This window comes from Maniola hyperantus, chromosome 5, assembly GCF_902806685.2.
Source record: "Maniola hyperantus chromosome 5, iAphHyp1.2, whole genome shotgun sequence".
Taxonomy (NCBI): Eukaryota; Metazoa; Arthropoda; class Insecta; order Lepidoptera; family Nymphalidae; genus Maniola; species Maniola hyperantus.
This window is the reverse complement of record NC_048540.1, coordinates 1,132,398-1,149,770: the sequence shown is the minus strand read 5'-3', so window position 1 is coordinate 1,149,770 and position 17,373 is coordinate 1,132,398. Positions and strand designations below refer to the sequence as shown.

The window sequence follows — 17,373 nt, the reverse complement described above, 5'->3', positions numbered from 1 at the left end:
AGCTATGGCGATCAGATGGCACCGGACCACTAGCGCATATGCTGCGATTTTGATCATTGGATCGAACGATCTTGATCCTTGTTCATGTATTTGTAAAACATCAATGTTGGTTAACTAGTGTAAACTAAGCCTAACATGTTTTTGGCTGTAAAAGGCTTGTAGCCAGAGCCGAAAAACGGTGTTTGAAATGTGTTTTGGCAATCTGTTGTCCTCTCTCTCTCTAGCGATCTCTTATCTCGCTCTCTTAACTACACTAGCCGCTCTCCGTTGTACTCACTAAAATGTTCCTTACAAATTAAATCCCTTTCGATCAATATATTCCCTTTTTATTTCTGTATAACCCTTCAGGTTATGGGCCCAGTGACGCGAGTGCTGCTGAAAATTAACTTTTCTGAAAATTTGTGGCGGCGCACGGCTGCGTATACGACGAAAAAATGGCATCATCCATGCACATTTCCATAGAAAAATTAAAAGGAATAGAAAACTACAATTCCTGGAAATTCCACATGAGGATGTTGCTTATCCATGAGGAATTATGGGATTGCATCGAAAGAGACGATGGGGAAAAGGACATGAAAAGACAACTCAAGGCGTTGGCACGGATTTCGTTATCAGTACAGCCGGCAGCAATTCCACATATTCGAAATGCAACAACGGCGTACGAGGCGTGGCGTAATCTTCAAAAGGCCTATGAAGATAAAGGTTTGTGTCGTAGATTAGGATTATTACGCACACTATTTGCTGTAAAATTAAACGAGAGCCAAAGCATGGAGGCGTACGTCAACAAAATTACCGAGATCTCTCAACAATTAACGGAGATCGGATCGGGGCTTGAAGACGACTTCGTAGCTGTCATCATGCTGAGTGGACTTTCAACAGACTATGATCCTCTCATAATGGCATTAGAAAACTCAAACGTCAAACTTTGCAGTGACATAGTCAAAGGAAAATTGCTTCAAGAAAACCTGCGTAGGGATGAAAATAGTGGTGGGTCAGCTGCTGCATTAGTTACCAAGAAGGTATTTAAATGTTTCCGTTGTAAAAAGCCGAACCATTTTTCCCGGGATTGTCCATTAAATAAGAAGAAAACAGAGACAGGCAAGCGTAAGGAAGCGGAAAAGAGCACAGATAAGTCTCTTGTCACAGCACTCTCCGTGAAACTTCAAAGTGATGTTTGGTGCGTAGATAGTGGATGCACTAATCATATGTGCAATAATCAATCAGTGATGTCAGATTATGTGTCTAAGAGTCCAATCGAAGTGTGTGTTGCGAATGGTGAAAAAGTGTTTGCGTCGGGGTATGGCAATGTCAAAGTACAGATGCAAAATTGTATTAAGCAAATAGAAAATGTATTCTTTGTACCTAAATTGTCAACTAACCTATTATCTGTTAGCGCAATGACCAAGAAAGGATTTGAGGTACATTTTAATGAAAAAATCTGCAAAATTGTTCATAAAAATAACGTAGTTGCAACTGCAACACAAACTAATGGTATTTATGTACTCGATACCTTAATTAAGAAAAATGTATGTAATGTTGCATCAGATAACGCTGTTATGTCACCTCTAGGGGTAGATAGGGAGAATTTTGTAGACTGTTCACAGATAAAGGACCCATTTAACGCTGACAACGTGGCACTAAGTGGAACTGGAACTGATGGTTTGGATAGCCAACTTTCAGCGTCCAGCGTCTCACAAGAGACCTGGCACAAGCGTCTCGGACACTTAAATTCTCGCAGCATGAATTTAATGAAAAAAGGTATGGTAATTGGCATTAATTATAATGATAGCAATTATAAAACTTGTGTTGCATGTATAGAAGGCAAGCAAACAAGGACACCCTTTCCGTCAAAATCGTATAGCAGGGCAAAGGAGGTCCTAGGGCTCATACACACTGACTTGTGTGGACCCTTGCAGAAGTCCTTCGGTGGAGCCAAGTACTTTATGGTGCTGATTGATGACTTTTCAAGAAAAACTTTTGTTTATTTCCTACAATATAAAAATGAAGCTTTTCAGTATTTCAAAGATTTCAAAGCTCTTGTAGAAAATCAGACTGGCGCTAAGATTAAAGTTTTAAGAAGTGACGGAGGAGGTGAATATGTGAATAATGAATTTCAGAGGTTCCTGAAAGCTAGTGGAATACAGCATCAAACTACTGTACCCTATTCTCCACAGCAGAACGGTGTGGCCGAGCGAGCAAACCGAACCATAATGGAGAAGGCTCGGTGTATGCTCTTAGATGCTGGCTTGGACCAGAGATATTGGGCGGAGGCTGTCAATACGGCAGTATACCTAAAGAACAGAAGTCCAACCAAGGCCGTGATGGGAGCGACTCCTGAAGAAAAGTGGAGCAACAAGAAAGTAAATGTAAGTCATCTACGTGTTTTTGGCTGTCAAGCTTTTAATCATATAGTAAACTGTAAAAAGCTTGATAAGAGATGCAAGAAGCTAATTTTTGTAGGATACTGTGAAGATAGTAAAGGATATAGGCTAATTGATCCTGCGAACCCTACAAAAATTATAAAAGCAAGAAATGTGAGGTTCATAGAGGAAAATTTTCAAAATGACTTGTCAAATGATGAAAATTTTGAACAACAAAATTTTGTTATTTATCCTCAGAATGATGTCAATTCCAATTTGTCAGAATCACCTAATGAAAATGAGGAGAGTAGGAAGCCTGATGACAGGTCGGAGGTATCCAAGGGGGTTTATTCCCAAAACAGTCATCGTAGACAAACTGTGTTTTCATTGGAAGATTCTGATCAAAGTCTCTCTGAAACATTCATGGAAACAGATGACCCGTCCGATCCAACATATGTTCCAGGAAGCTCAACGCTCGAGATGGCAGAGTCTGACAGCTATGATTCAGATATGCCCGAGCTCGCCAACTTGAGCTGCGCGAGACAGGGCGTCGACAGCGACGAGCCTGCCACCGTGCACGAGGCGCTGAGTGGCGATGAAGCTGAGCAATGGAAGAAGGCTATGGCAGATGAGTATCAATCTTTTTGTAAAAACAAATGTTGGACACTGGTCGAGAAACCAAAGAACCAGAAAGCAGTTCAATGCAAGTGGGTCTTTAAGAAGAAAAAGGGATTGAATGGAGAGGTTCTGCGTTACAAGGCTCGTCTGGTGGCAAAAGGTTACACACAGAAGTATGGAATCGACTATCACGAAACGTTTTCGCCTGTGGTAAGATATTCTACCATAAGGATGCTTTTAGCACTTGCAGCTGAGTATAATATGGATATAGACCATATGGACGTGACCACAGCTTTCTTGAATGGCGACTTACAAGAAAATGTGTTCATGGAACAACCAGAGAATTTTAAAATAAAAGGTAAAGAAAATATGGTATATAAATTAAATAAAGCAATATACGGACTTAAGCAAGCCGCTAAGTCGTGGTATGAGAAGATAAACAATGTTCTAACACAAAAATTGAACTTCAAGAAACTAAGTTCTGAACCTTGTGTTTATGTCAAGAGTATCAGAGGTAATTTGATAATAATAACATTGTATGTTGATGATATTTTGATCTTTTCATCCTGTTCTAAGGAAGACAAAGACAGTTTAAAACAAGAACTCATGGAAGAATTTGAAATGAAAGATTTTGGTCCCGTTAATCACATACTAGGTATGCATATTTGTAAACAAGATGGAACAATAACTATCGATCAGAGTTCTTACATAAAGAATATTTTAGAAAAATTCAAAATGGAAAACTGTAAACCTGTCAAGACACCAATGGAAACTGGATTAAAGCTTGACAAAATTGAGGGAGAGTCAGGTAAATATGACTATAGAAATTTAATTGGTTGCTTGATGTATGTTGCAGTATGCACGCGCCCTGATATAGCGCATGTGGTCAGCGTGCTGAGCCAGTTCAACAACTGTCACGGTGAGGTACACTGGAAGGCAGCCAAGCGTGTCTTACGCTATTTGAAAGGTACGCTTGACTATTGCCTAATTTTCAAAAAGAGTGGTTTAAAGGTCACTTCTTTTGTGGATGCAGACTGGGCAGGTAATACGATTGATAGAAGATCTTATACGGGGTACGTATTTAAAATTGGTTCTAATGTTGTTTCCTGGGAAAGCCGTAAACAAAGAACTGTTGCTCTCAGTAGCACAGAGGCGGAATATATGGCCTTATCTGATGCTTGCAAAGAATCATTGTTTGTTCGTACTTTTCTAACTGAATGTCTTGGTAGTAAAGTTATTGATATTGTGATGTATAATGATAATCAATCAGCTCAGAAATTGTGTAATAATTCGCTATTTCATTCTAGAACTAAGCATATAGATGTGCGACACCACTTTATACGACAAGTTGTGAACGAAGGTATCTTAAGTATAAAGTATTGTCCCACTGATGATATGATAGCAGACATATTAACTAAAGGTCTTTGTATATCTAAATTTACTAAATTTGTTAGTAGTCTTAGTTTGATGGAATGTAATTAGGTTTAGTTTAAGGGAGAGTGTTGGTTAACTAGTGTAAACTAAGCCTAACATGTTTTTGGCTGTAAAAGGCTTGTAGCCAGAGCCGAAAAACGGTGTTTGAAATGTGTTTTGGCAATCTGTTGTCCTCTCTCTCTCTAGCGATCTCTTATCTCGCTCTCTTAACTACACTAGCCGCTCTCCGTTGTACTCACTAAAATGTTCCTTACAAATTAAATCCCTTTCGATCAATATATTCCCTTTTTATTTCTGTATAACCCTTCAATCAATACATCATAGTTAGTCTTACATCGATATAAATGTTGTTTTTTTAATATCTTCTCTTGCTCCTTAATTACTTGCTATTAGCAAGAAAACACAGTCATTCAACATTTGCAGCAACAGAGTAACCACCAATGCCACTGACGTTTAGGTAATATTTAAAAGGCGGTCACTGAAAATCAGCGTTGGGGCATCTGGTACCTCAGATATTTGCTCTAGAGGTTTGTGTCTGAGGGGCCCGACGTCTCAACACAAGCTGAGTGGCCTGCCTGTTCGAGGTGTTGCACTGCTGTACAGGACGATATTGCCTACACCATGTACCACCTATATACCTCGAACAAACATTATTCTATTCTATTCTATTCTATTCAATGCCATTCTTTTAAAGAAGATCTTTACAAAATACGTAGCTTGCCCTAAAATATTGTGATTAAAAAAAACAGCTGTGCTGTTCCATAACTTGGTTAGTTCGCCAGTGATTTATATTTCCAAAATGTTTTAACATCCATTTTGTTGATGGTTGTACTAGTTAGGCAAGTGTGATTGTAACAAATTTTCAAACAGTATGTGGTTAAATTGTATGTACAGTGGGTTAATCTGAATATATAAAAGGAAAAGGTGACTGACTGACTAACTGACTGATCTATCAACGCACAGCTCAGACTACTGGACGGATCAGGCTGAAATTCGGCATGCAGATAGCTATTATAGAAAGGATTTTTGAAAATTTAACCCCTAAGGGGTGAAATAGGTGTTTGAAATTTGTGTAGTTCACGCGGACTAAGTCCCGAGCATAAGCTAGTGATATATATTATGTATTTCTAATCATATTAGCATTTGTTTGTGTGAATGCCTTCTTTAAAATTTGAGTATTAAATTGTAACCTCCATTTTTTAAATAATATTATGTAATTTATGTAATTAAAATTGACCTCAGATCCTTAACAGGTATTTCTTATGCAAATAAGATTCTATAATATTATGCGTACCTTTTCTTATATCATAATATTAGATCTCTAGTAAAAATACAATTCTCTTATCACTTTAATCCAACTATAGGCCCATTGTCAAATAATACAATACGCATTATTGCACGGCTTTGTGCAAATGTTTATTCGCGCACTCGGCGCATTACGACCTTCAAATTACACCATCCAGAGTTTATTATTGTTGGAAGTTCTCATTTTTTTGTCTCTACACCTTCTTCTCTTTCGTTCTAATGGATTTTCTTTTTCTGTGTTTAATCAATGTCTTTTTCTTTCATGAGCTGTTTGTTTGTTTGTTTGAAAAATGTCTTTATTAATAATTAACAAAAATATATACATAGTTTATGACCTATTAACCTAGGATAAACACATAAAAATATAATTAAACATAGTTTGGCAGGCTAAGACGCCCCTTTCAAACTTACCAGCTTCATATTTTACCGTTCTATTTACACCATAAATACACCAACAATAGGATAAAAATTAGTTATGCTAACCTTAGTACACCGGTTATCACTTGTAAACATATTTTTTTTCCATTTAAAGCACTATTTCTAATATTCTAACATAAGTACAAAATTTAGGTAAGTAGTTAATTTAACTAATCACTAATCCTATATTTTTTATTTTTTCATGAGCTGTATGTGTCCTATACCAAGGTTTTTTTTGTTTTCTGTTAATACCCTCATTTGGAACTTTTAAGTAATAGGTATGTACCATTTAAAAACTATTTAAAAAAAACTATTATATTTTCTACTAAGTATTCTTACTTATCTATGTTTCTGTTTTCAAAGACATTTTTCTTAAATATTATGCGGCGATACTTAAATGCGTGGTTTAAATATAATACCTAGACAAGTTTGACGTGTGTTTAATCCACCCCTAAAGTTTTTTTTAACACGACCATTCAGGTCTAGATGTCGGTATATGATTAGTACCTACCCTTATTATAAATGCGAAAGTGTGTTTGTTTGTTGGATTAACCTTCAATCACGTCGCAACGGTGCAACGGATTGACGTGGTTTTGGTTGCATGGGTATAGACATAGACCTGGAGAGTGACATAGGCTACTTTTTATCCCGGAAAATCAAAGAGTTCCCACGTGATTTAAAAAAAATCTAATTCCATGTGGACGAAGTTGCGAGCATCAGCTAGTATTCAATAAAATCACTTAAGTGTGAGTAGGTAGGTACGCCAATATGTTTGATGTGGGGTATTTTTTTACTATTTGTTCTGTGCAAAAATGAATGAACACATTCATATTAATACATCATTCATCATACATCTTGATGACTTCAAAGCTCTATACGATTCTCTTGAAAACGCATTTAACGCGTCCCATATGGTAATGGGGCACCAGCATGGGGGTGTATTGTCCATGGACCACGGCGGCTTTTACACCATATGTTACAAAAATTTATAAACAAGTGTGCACCAAATCCCACTGTAATGCTACATGACATATACACCATATCCAAAATTGTAAAAACAAACCTTATAAAAATACAAATATAGCAGAAAATGTTTAAACTTTAAACGAATTTAATTAAAAAATAATCAAAACTGAAAATAAACCATCTACACATAATCATTAAGTTCAAAATGCTACAGCAATAGATGTAGTTAATAGAAAAAAAGTAAGTATTGACATAAAAGAACGCAACGCAGTTACACTGGACATTGACAGTGAGAATAAAATTTTAAGAGACTTTGAACTGTGTGATGATACAAATAAAGTACCTTTTGAATTATTATATAACACGAATGAGTTTGGGACGATTAACAGGGTGGTTGATCTAAGAGAATTACTGAAAGGGAACGATTATTGTCCGAGATTAACTGCACGATGATTCAAAAGATATTCCAGCAACAGCTGAAATTGTGCACGCTATAATAGATCTTATTGCCAATAGCTAAGACACAGAGCTAGTTACATTAATTTTTTTTATAGTGCTAAATTATTAGGTGGGTAAAATTCTATAGGTTATTGTTAGATCGACATACCATATGGTAGGTTGGTATTAGTTTTCAAAGCAACAAGGGGTGCATTAAACATATTTTAATAACGTGTTAGTAGTACAGGTGTTGTAGTAATTTATAGGATTAACTGCATCCATGAATCACAATATAAGCTAATGTTTTGACCCAGAACAATAATGTATTTGGACATTATATTATTGAATATTAATAATAGGATATTATTATAATATTCAGAAACAAATTATATGTAATACATACATAGTAGCGGAACCCAGAAGACGTAGGTTTAAACCCTGCCTGTCTGCAATTTTTGATATGTATGTTTTTTAAATTATTATGAAATTTCCTTGAAGTGTAGGTAAAAACACTATAAAATTTATAAAACATAATAGAGGTATCAATAAAAATAAGAAATAAGTCAAACAACAAATTTCTAAGATGATTAAGTATTTAATTCATGTATAAATTATAATTTACAAGCTGACCCGGTGAACTTCGTACCGCCTAACAGTCGACTCTTTTTCAGGCAATTTTTTAAATTTTTCTCTCCGTTAGAACCATCCTCGTACTTCAAGTAATATTATAAAAAAGAATTAGCGAAATCGGTTCAGCTGTCAGCAACACATTTAGCGATTCATTTTTATATATAGAGAAGATAACCATAACTTTATAACTGACTGTTCTAACAAATAAAACAAAATATTGAAAACCGTTAATCTTTTCCAGCTTATTAGGTATGTATACAAATTATAGGTATTTAAAAGAAGTTATATTGAATGACGAAGCTTATTCTATTACCTACTGACTGCCTTACAGAAAAACGAGCAAAATATTCGATAGTTGTTGCAGGCCTTTCGAAGTGATACAATACATAAATGATAAAAGTGAGATAAAATAAAAAGAAAACGAATCTAAACAAGAAGTCGAACCAAAACCAAGTAAAGATTTCCCAGTATCTCAATCAACTGATCCCAAGAGAGGTGTCCAATAGAAAAAAAATATTAGCAGCCAGCACCAACTAATCTGTCTACTGTAAGATGGGTGTGCAACTCGAGGGAGACAGGCGATCGTTCTGCCAATCTAACTCGCAGATGCGACCTTTGGCTTACCATCATCACTCACAGTGTCGATAAACTATCGAATCTCTAACTTATTTTGTCGACATTCGACAAGGTACCTACGTCCCTCGAGAAGCTTTGCTACCGTTAGTGATCTAGATATATAAAAGGACTGATCTATCAACGCACAGCTCAAACTACTGGACGGATTGGGCTGAAATTTGGCATGCAGATAGCTATTAATGACGTAGGCATCCGCTAAAAAAGGATTTTCCAAAATTCAACCCTTTAGGGGATAATATAGGTGTTTGAAATGTGTGTAGTCCACGCAGACGAAGTCGCGAGCATAAGCTAGTCTTCCTCTATAATGAAAAGAAAATTATCATTGCTTATTAATTTGTTCTCTCACAAATAATCTAATTTGTTCACTCAGCGGGCGATGGAAAGAGCTTTGCTTGGAGTTTCTCTACGTGATCAAATCAGAAATGAGGAGATCCGTAGGAGAACTAGAGTAATCGACATAGCTCAACGGGTTGCAAAGCGAAGTGGCAATGGGTAACGCACATACTCGTAGTTCGTAAACCCGATAGACGTTGGGGTCTCAAGGTGCTGGAATGGCGACCTCGCACCGGAAGACGCAGCGTTGGAAGATCCCCCACTAGGTCGGACCGCACGACATCAGACGAGTCGCAGGAAGCTGCTGGATTCAGGCGGCGCAAGACCGTGGCGTGTGGAAGTCCTTACAAGAGACCTCTATGTCCAGCTGTGGACGTCTATCAGTTGATGATGATGATGATGATGAGGTATATTAAGATTCCTTAATAAGGTATAAATGTAAATTTAAAATGGTGTTCAATAATTAATGTGTTATTTCAGATTGACTTTCAAAGTTTCAACTAATATGATAGCTGTAAGAGGCAAAATCAAGTGTAGATCGACCGAAAAGAGTTGGAATTAAATTAAATGAGGGCACCACTTTCGTTCTTCTGGTAACACCAGTGTACAATTATCACCTCCAAAATATATTCCTACCCCTGGCACGTGCGGCTTAAGCCCGATCGCGTGCCACAAATTACTTATCGGCTAAACATTATAATATGTCACTTCTTAGGCGTATTTATTGGAGATCAGACCGATTATGAGAACAATTGAATATCAATTCAAAGCATTTAACTCTGCCAAAAGACAATATAAATCTAGGGCGGTTATACGCACTCATTTGATAGTTACACTTCAGAGTTTTACGATATATATTTATAAGACAAACTCTTCCAAATTGTCAGGTTTCCATGATAGGTATAAGCTATCGTACTGGTGGCGTCATCATACAACAGTCTACCCACCAGAAAACATGTTTCCTGCACCTGCAGGTTTTATGCATGGCCGCTATTTTGGAAAACATAAAAATGGCTGACAACTAGATAGGCCTAAATCTTCAAAGCATTTTGTGCATTTTGATTATACACATGATGTGCGTTCAATTATTGTTTTGCTATTGGGCGTACAAAAACTAAATAAGTAGATCTAAAAAGTATTTTCTATTTCCCCAGCCATAAAACATCTAAATTACTAAGGACTTAAAGAATCTCATTAACGCGACACCTAAAATAAATGGAACAGATTCCCAAAGAATGGACAAAAAATGGCAAAAATCTGACAAATGGCTTTCCTTTAACGTCTGCGCCCATCTTATTATCATTACCCACTACCGAACAGAACTCATTTGAGTCTCCTTAGCACTTTGCTACGTGCTTTCTATCGATTAAACTTCTACTTTATTCTAACGTAGGTAAAGTGTAATTTACATTGTCATTGTTTTCTATACTTGCGTTGGCTTTGTACAAATGATTTTGGACTTTGTCTGGTGTAGTTTAAGGTTCAGATTACGTTGTGTTGTTATGGTGTAGGATATCAATTTGAGAAGAAGCGTCTGTGTTAATAGCATTATTCGCAATCTCATCCATACAGTCGGGGGTTACGCCGCCTATAGCCGGAGTATCATTTTTTATGCCACATATAAAACATATTTATTGCAATCATAATCGTTGGAGTTTTTCTAGTGCCTTGTTTGGGGAGATAAATAGAAGATAATAATGGAACTTTTAGCTATAAGGCATGAAACATCAATTTTTATACAAAAAAGTTTTTTAAGGTAGGTAGGTACCTATTATTGCTAGATAAATTTGGAATTTCCAAAATTATTCCACTAGATTATTTAAATTAGGCAAAATTATAATTATAATGATATAAATCTAATGATAAAAAACGAAAAATTTATAACTATATACAAGTATTGAAATTAAAATGAAGGTAAGAATCGATTTGTTCTTTTTTAAAAATTTTAGTCAGTGAAACATTACAAGTAAAAACTCAAAAGATGTTTTTAAAAAAATCCCATTGAAACATTTTCGCAAGCATACAATACGAAGAAGCGGTTCTCGATTTTCAATATCATACTGTCTTTGTCGAGGTGACCCTACCACAATTCAATGCGCTCTCAATTCGCGGCAGCTATTATTATCTTGACCCGGTGATTGAGCTCTCCTGCTCGCTATCGTCTGAACCTTCAGTGATTGGACCGACGGTTCCAATCACGCCTCTCTCTCGCCGTTCATTGGTCGGTCGGCCCCGCCTCTCGCCTCGAAAGCCTTCTACCAAGGGTAGTTTCAAACCCCACTTATATATTTTTCACCCTCGCTTTACTCTCGCATTCGCAGAGTTACTAACGGGTAGTACGCACGCATTTCCGTACAGGTCGTAGCGATATAAGTGAGAAAAGTTTTAATTTCGAGTGCGATTAAATTAAATGAGAAAACAATGACAATGGACGTTCAAAACAATTATCAAAATTATAAAGAGCAGTCTCCCGACTCTAAAGAGACTAGTTTAAATATTGAAAGTGCCAAAACTTCGCAAAACACGAAGACAGACATGCAAGCAACAGTTCTCAATCAAGGGAAGGCATCGAAACGATCTTTCGATGTGGCTTTTTTAATGATGCCGGATGAAAAAGTTCGCCATTCACAGCCAGAAAGACAGTTGCGTGTTTCCAAACAATTATTTAATACAGAAGAGTGGGAACCGTCTAAAAGGGTGGCGGACATTTACAAACATAGCGATTATTCCAACGATAATACATTGGATTCTAAAGATCTAGACGAAGATCGAGGACGTATGAACAACAACATATCTCCGGGTTTTGGTTCCGATGTTAACATTGACGTCGGCACGGACGAGTATCCAAGTAAGTCCATATATTGCAGTGATTCCGATACGTCTGAATCGAGAAGCCGACCCAACTCGAACGAGAGTGCAGCGCGGCAACCGAAATTTTTGCCCGAATACAAAAACAAAATATTTGATGATCCCACTCTTATCAGCATACAGTCAAGAGCAAGGTTTGAAAGTCGATTTGGAGAAAAATCCCATGAGATATCGCCGAAAAGTGCGTTCACGAAAGTATCCAACTTCAGTGTCCGATCACCAAACCCATCGGTCAGTCCTGATAATCTTCTCTATCAGAATTCAGTAAGTCCACCACTGTCCGCTTCCACCCCACCGAGCTACAATAAATCAAGCTTCAACAATCTCCTGTCCCCCGCTCATTTATTTAATGGTCACAACTTTTTCAAAGGACAAAACGTTCCTTCTTCTTCGCCAAATTATCCTGAATCTAGTCCTGTACAGAGAACGAGTGCAACATTTAAAGCGGTGGAGTACCAAGGGAAGCAATACTCGAAGACACCACAAATGTCACCTAATAAAATGAATTTTTTGCCCTTCAGACCCGAGCTACCTTATCTACAGGCGGGACCGTCTTATCCTTTTGGTGTTCAAAATTTTCAGCCTCCGAACCCTGACTTTATAAAATTTTCTGGACCTCCTCGAGAACCGGTAAATCCTTTGATCGCTAACCCTGCAGCAGCAATTCTAAGTACCCTTTTACCGTCAACTATCGCTGCATTTTCGTTGCCAGCTCAAAATGTGTGCGCAAAATGCAGTATAAGTTTTAGAATGACTTCGGACTTGGTTTATCACATGAGAACTCATCACAAGAGTGAAACGGCTGCGGACCCACATAGGAGGAAAAGAGAGGAAAAACTGAAGTGTCCAGTTTGTAACGAAAGTTTTAGAGAGAGACATCATTTGACCCGACATATGACGGCACATCAGGATAAGGAAGGCGACTTGGATGACGTATCACCTACTCAGAACTATAATAAGAAAAACAAACAATTTTACCCTCAAAATGGGGGACCTCTCCTTCATAAATAGGTGTCTAACAAATAATGTTCTAGATGTATTGATGGGGATTTCCTTCTATTCATAAAAATTCATAGAAATCTTTAAGACTCTTTCGATTATGTTAGATTCCTGTTAAAATGTTGAATCAAAACTTTGTTATTGTTATTTAATGATTATTCATGTGCAATATTAGTTGTTAAGAATTTATTTTGTAAATATTAGAACTAGTAGCAAATCATCATTAAACATTTTAAGAATCGATATCCTCTTTTATTTCTTTTTCAAAAAACTTTTTGATCAAAATAACAAAGGTCCGGCGGGTCCAGGTAATGTGCACCGAATTGTAATACTTTTACCAAATACCCAAAAAACCGGCCAAGTGCGAGTCAGGCTCGCGCAACGACGGTCCCGTACTACCGTCGTATTTTTTCGACATTTTGTACGATAATTTAAAACTATAATACATAAAAATAAATAAAATCTGTTTTAGAATGCTCAGGTGAAGCCCTTTCATATGATACCCTATTTGATATAGTTATTTTACTTGTAAAAACACTAATTTTTAGTTCATGACCACAATTTAATTTTTTTTGTGCGACGTAACCCTAAATTCACGGTTTTCAGATTTTTCCCCTAATGTCTGCTATAAGACCTACCTACCTGCCAAATTTCATGATTCTAGGTCAACGGGAAGTACCCTGTAGGTTTCTTGACAGACAGACAGATAACAAAGTGTTCCTATATAATAAGGGTTCCGTTTTTCCTTTTGAGGTACGGAACCCTAAAAAATGGACCAGATGGCCAATTTTAGTGGTAAACAAAATTCAAGCAGCTTTCCGGCCCAGTCTTTCAATTAGTGAATCAATAAGAGCCCTGGTTCAATTCCGGGATTCTTCGCTTTTGATTTACCGTTCTGAAATTTACTGCCCCTGCAAAGTGTGAGGTATGTAACCACCAACCTAACTGAGTGTAGCCAACCATGTCTTCAGGTTTGCACAATCCACATAAGGATGCCTTATTACCTGAACCATCCGAAAAAGTTCACTTCCCTAACATAACTTTTAGCACAGATGTAAAAGGATTGGATGAGCCAAATTAAATATCCCTAATTGAAATGGCAATCGGAGAGGGAATGCTCCGCACACCCGCACAGCCCCCACCCTACCCCAATGCGGGTAACGTGTGGGTTTGCGGGGCGTCCCCCGCCTCATACCCCCGCCTAATACCATGACCCTCATTGTCATCTCAACCTGTCGCGGAATATACCTACCTATTTTAAATAAATCAGCGTAATGGAAGAGGTTGTAAAAGAAATAGAAGGTACCTAAGCCTTGTTACCTACTGATAAGCGCAAAGTTCATAGACAATTAAAATAAAATTCAGCAGAGACTTGGGACAACCCTCCACCTCCCATGGCCCCACCAACCTCTCGGTTATACTTACGGGCCGAATCGCGAGAGGGCGCCCGTTCGGTACTTGCTCTTGGCATTTTCCCGGGGCGCCTTCTTGACTCCCTACCAATTATTTAGCAGAGACCATAATAAAATGTAGAGAGAACTAGCATTTAGAATTGTAGCATTTTGTGTTACAAGTAGAATGTGATCTCTTTATCAGTCACCCTCGCACATTAATTGGCTACGCCGCGCCTCGTTACTGATTCTGATTTTGGTTAGAGCTGGGGATGTTTTGTGTAGATTAGGGTGTATAGAAATCGCTTTATGGATCTGACGATAGAATGGTAAGCCCTTAGGTGCAGTAGAGGATAGATAGATGCAGAGTTCATTGAGAATGGATTTTTTTTATTCAGATACAAGTTAGCCCTTGACTGCAATCTCACCTGGTGGTAAGTGATGATGCAGTCTAAGATGGAAGTGGGCTAACCTGGAAGGGGTATGACAGTTTTTTTATTAAACCCATGTCATCATCATCATCAACCGATAGACGTCCACTGCTGGACATATGTGGCCTCGCGCCGCCTGAGTCCAGCGGCTTCCTGCGACTCGTTTGATGTGGTCTGTGAACCTAGTGAGGGGTCTTCCAATGCTGCGCTTTCAAGTGAGAGTCAGTTACTCTACAAGTCGGTTACTCTAGTTCTCCTATGAATCTCCTCATTTCTGATTTGATCACGTAGAGAAACTCCAAGCATAGCTCTCTCCATCGGCCGCTGAGTGATTTTGAGCTTTCTTATGAGTCCCTACTACTAAACTGCTTTCATAAGGTTCAAATTCCCTCACCAACTCCTCGTATTTAGCAAAAGTCATCATCCAAAATGGATTAGGCGTATCGAAAGACGCGTGTCTAAATCCTTGCGAACGACTTTGTTCCCAGGCTCGTGGGTGGATAGCTTAATTCGATATATATAATTCGGTTTGTACGTCAGTGCGAGTCAGTGGTCTGATGGCCGTGGAGAATCGGTATGGGAAACGTGACGCAGATTGTCTGTGTTGTTGTATAGGGGGTTTAATGGTGGATATGGACCTTCTAAGGACATACATTGTGATCTTGTAGGTAACCAAATCCATTAATAATCCATAATAGGTACTAGCTTATGCTCGCGACTTCGTCCGCGTGGACTACACAAATTTCAAAACCCTATTTCCCCCCTTAGGGGTTGAATTTTCAAAAATCCTTTCTTAGCGGATGTCTACGTCATAATAGCTATCTGCATGCCAAATTTCAGCCCGATCCGTCCAGTAGTTTGAGCTGTGCGTTGATAGATCAGTCAGTCAGTCAGTCAGTCACCTTTTCCTTTTATATATTTAGATTATAGATGCGAAAGTGTGTCTGTCCGTCTGTCTGTCTGTCTGTCTAGCTTTTCACGGCAACAGTTTAACCCATTTTGATGAAATTTGGTACAGAGTTAGCTTACATCCCGGGGAAGGACATAGGCTACCTTTTATCCCGGATAATCAAAGAGTTCCCATAGGATTTTTATAAACCTACATCTACGCGGACGAAGTCGCGGGAATCATCTGGTAAAAAATACAAAATTGCATGCTTCTGGGAACATAATTTCTAACACTTACAACTTACAAGACTTTAAGATGCTTTTTCTAGATTGACCTGTTTCCATCTTAGATCTACCAACTGAAGGTAGAGTAGGGCGGGGCTGAAAGGTCAAGTTTGACTTATGGTTTACACTTGGTTTAAAGCTTGAAATTTTAACAAAGAAGGTTCCTTTTATGCCCACTAAGAAAGGATTTTTGCAAAATCAGGGTGGATTTTATACCTTTTAAACTTTCATCCCTTATTTAAGGGGATTAAATAAGGGATGAAAGTTTGTATGTAAGTCGGTCATGTTTCAAGTTACTTATATCTATCAATTCTTTGTATATATACCTACCTAGTTACCAGCAATGAAGTATATAGGTAACTTCGGTTCAGCAGTTAAACAGAAGTTCGAGCTGAACAATGTGCACTGAGCACAGAACAATATTCAAATGTAGCTCGCACTGTATTACGGGTCACATCCGTCATAAGGCGCTGGCGTCTGCAAACATGCTGTACATTATACAGGCTGCTCCGATTTGTATAATCTAAATATATAAAAGAAAAAGGTGACTGACTCACTGACTGACTGACTGACTGACTGACTGACTGACTGACTGACTGATCTATCAACGCACAGCTCAAACTACTGGACGGATCGTGCTGAAATTTGGCATGCAGATAGCTATTATGACGTAGGCATCCGCTAAGAAAGGATTTTTGAAAATTTATTTCCTAAGGGGGTTAAATAGGGGCTTGAAATTTTGTAGTCCACGCGGACGAAGTCGCGAGCATAAGCTAGTATTATATAAACTGATGGCGGATATATCGTAGAAGAACCGACGTAACCGACAATGCGCTCAACTGGTTGAGAAGTTGAAGTGACAATTTTTATTTTTATTTTATTTTATTTTATTATAAAGGCACACAAAACAGGTTTCAGCTATAAATGGTCCAAATAAAAATAAAAAACAATAGATTGAGATCTAAGCGGTAACCCTTAATATGTATACACAACAATATATGCACTAACTAACTGATAAGATACAATCTGGTCGATAAGAACCAATAGTCGGTGGGGTCCAAGGTGCTGAAATAGCGATCACGCACCAGAAAGTGCGGCAGTCGTTCCTGCATCTCATTGAATCACACAGAAATATAATAAATAAAAATAATATAATAAAAATAAAAATCTTTTTTATTCAATTAAACTTGTACAAGTACTTTCGAATCGTCGGATGCATCTACCACTGGTTCGGAATGCCTATAAAGAAATAGTAATCTTGTATTTTACGCAGGGTTAGTTCTCAACTCTACTTATACGCGACAGGTCGAAATGGAAATCGGGGAGGGAACGCACGGCACACCCTCACACTAACCTCGTGCGGGCGGGCGCGGG

General features: G+C 37.9%; 1 protein-coding gene across 1 annotated transcript; it reads left to right on the top strand.

Annotated features, from left to right (window-relative positions):
• The first annotated feature begins 11,469 nt into the window (after positions 1–11,469).
• Positions 11,470–13,016, top strand: LOC117982206 (uncharacterized). The gene has a single exon (XM_034968526.2). The coding sequence runs from the start codon at positions 11,559–11,561 to the stop codon at positions 13,014–13,016; it is 1,458 nt and encodes a 485-aa protein (XP_034824417.1). The 5' UTR covers positions 11,470–11,558.
• The last annotated feature ends 4,357 nt before the right edge of the window (positions 13,017–17,373 follow it).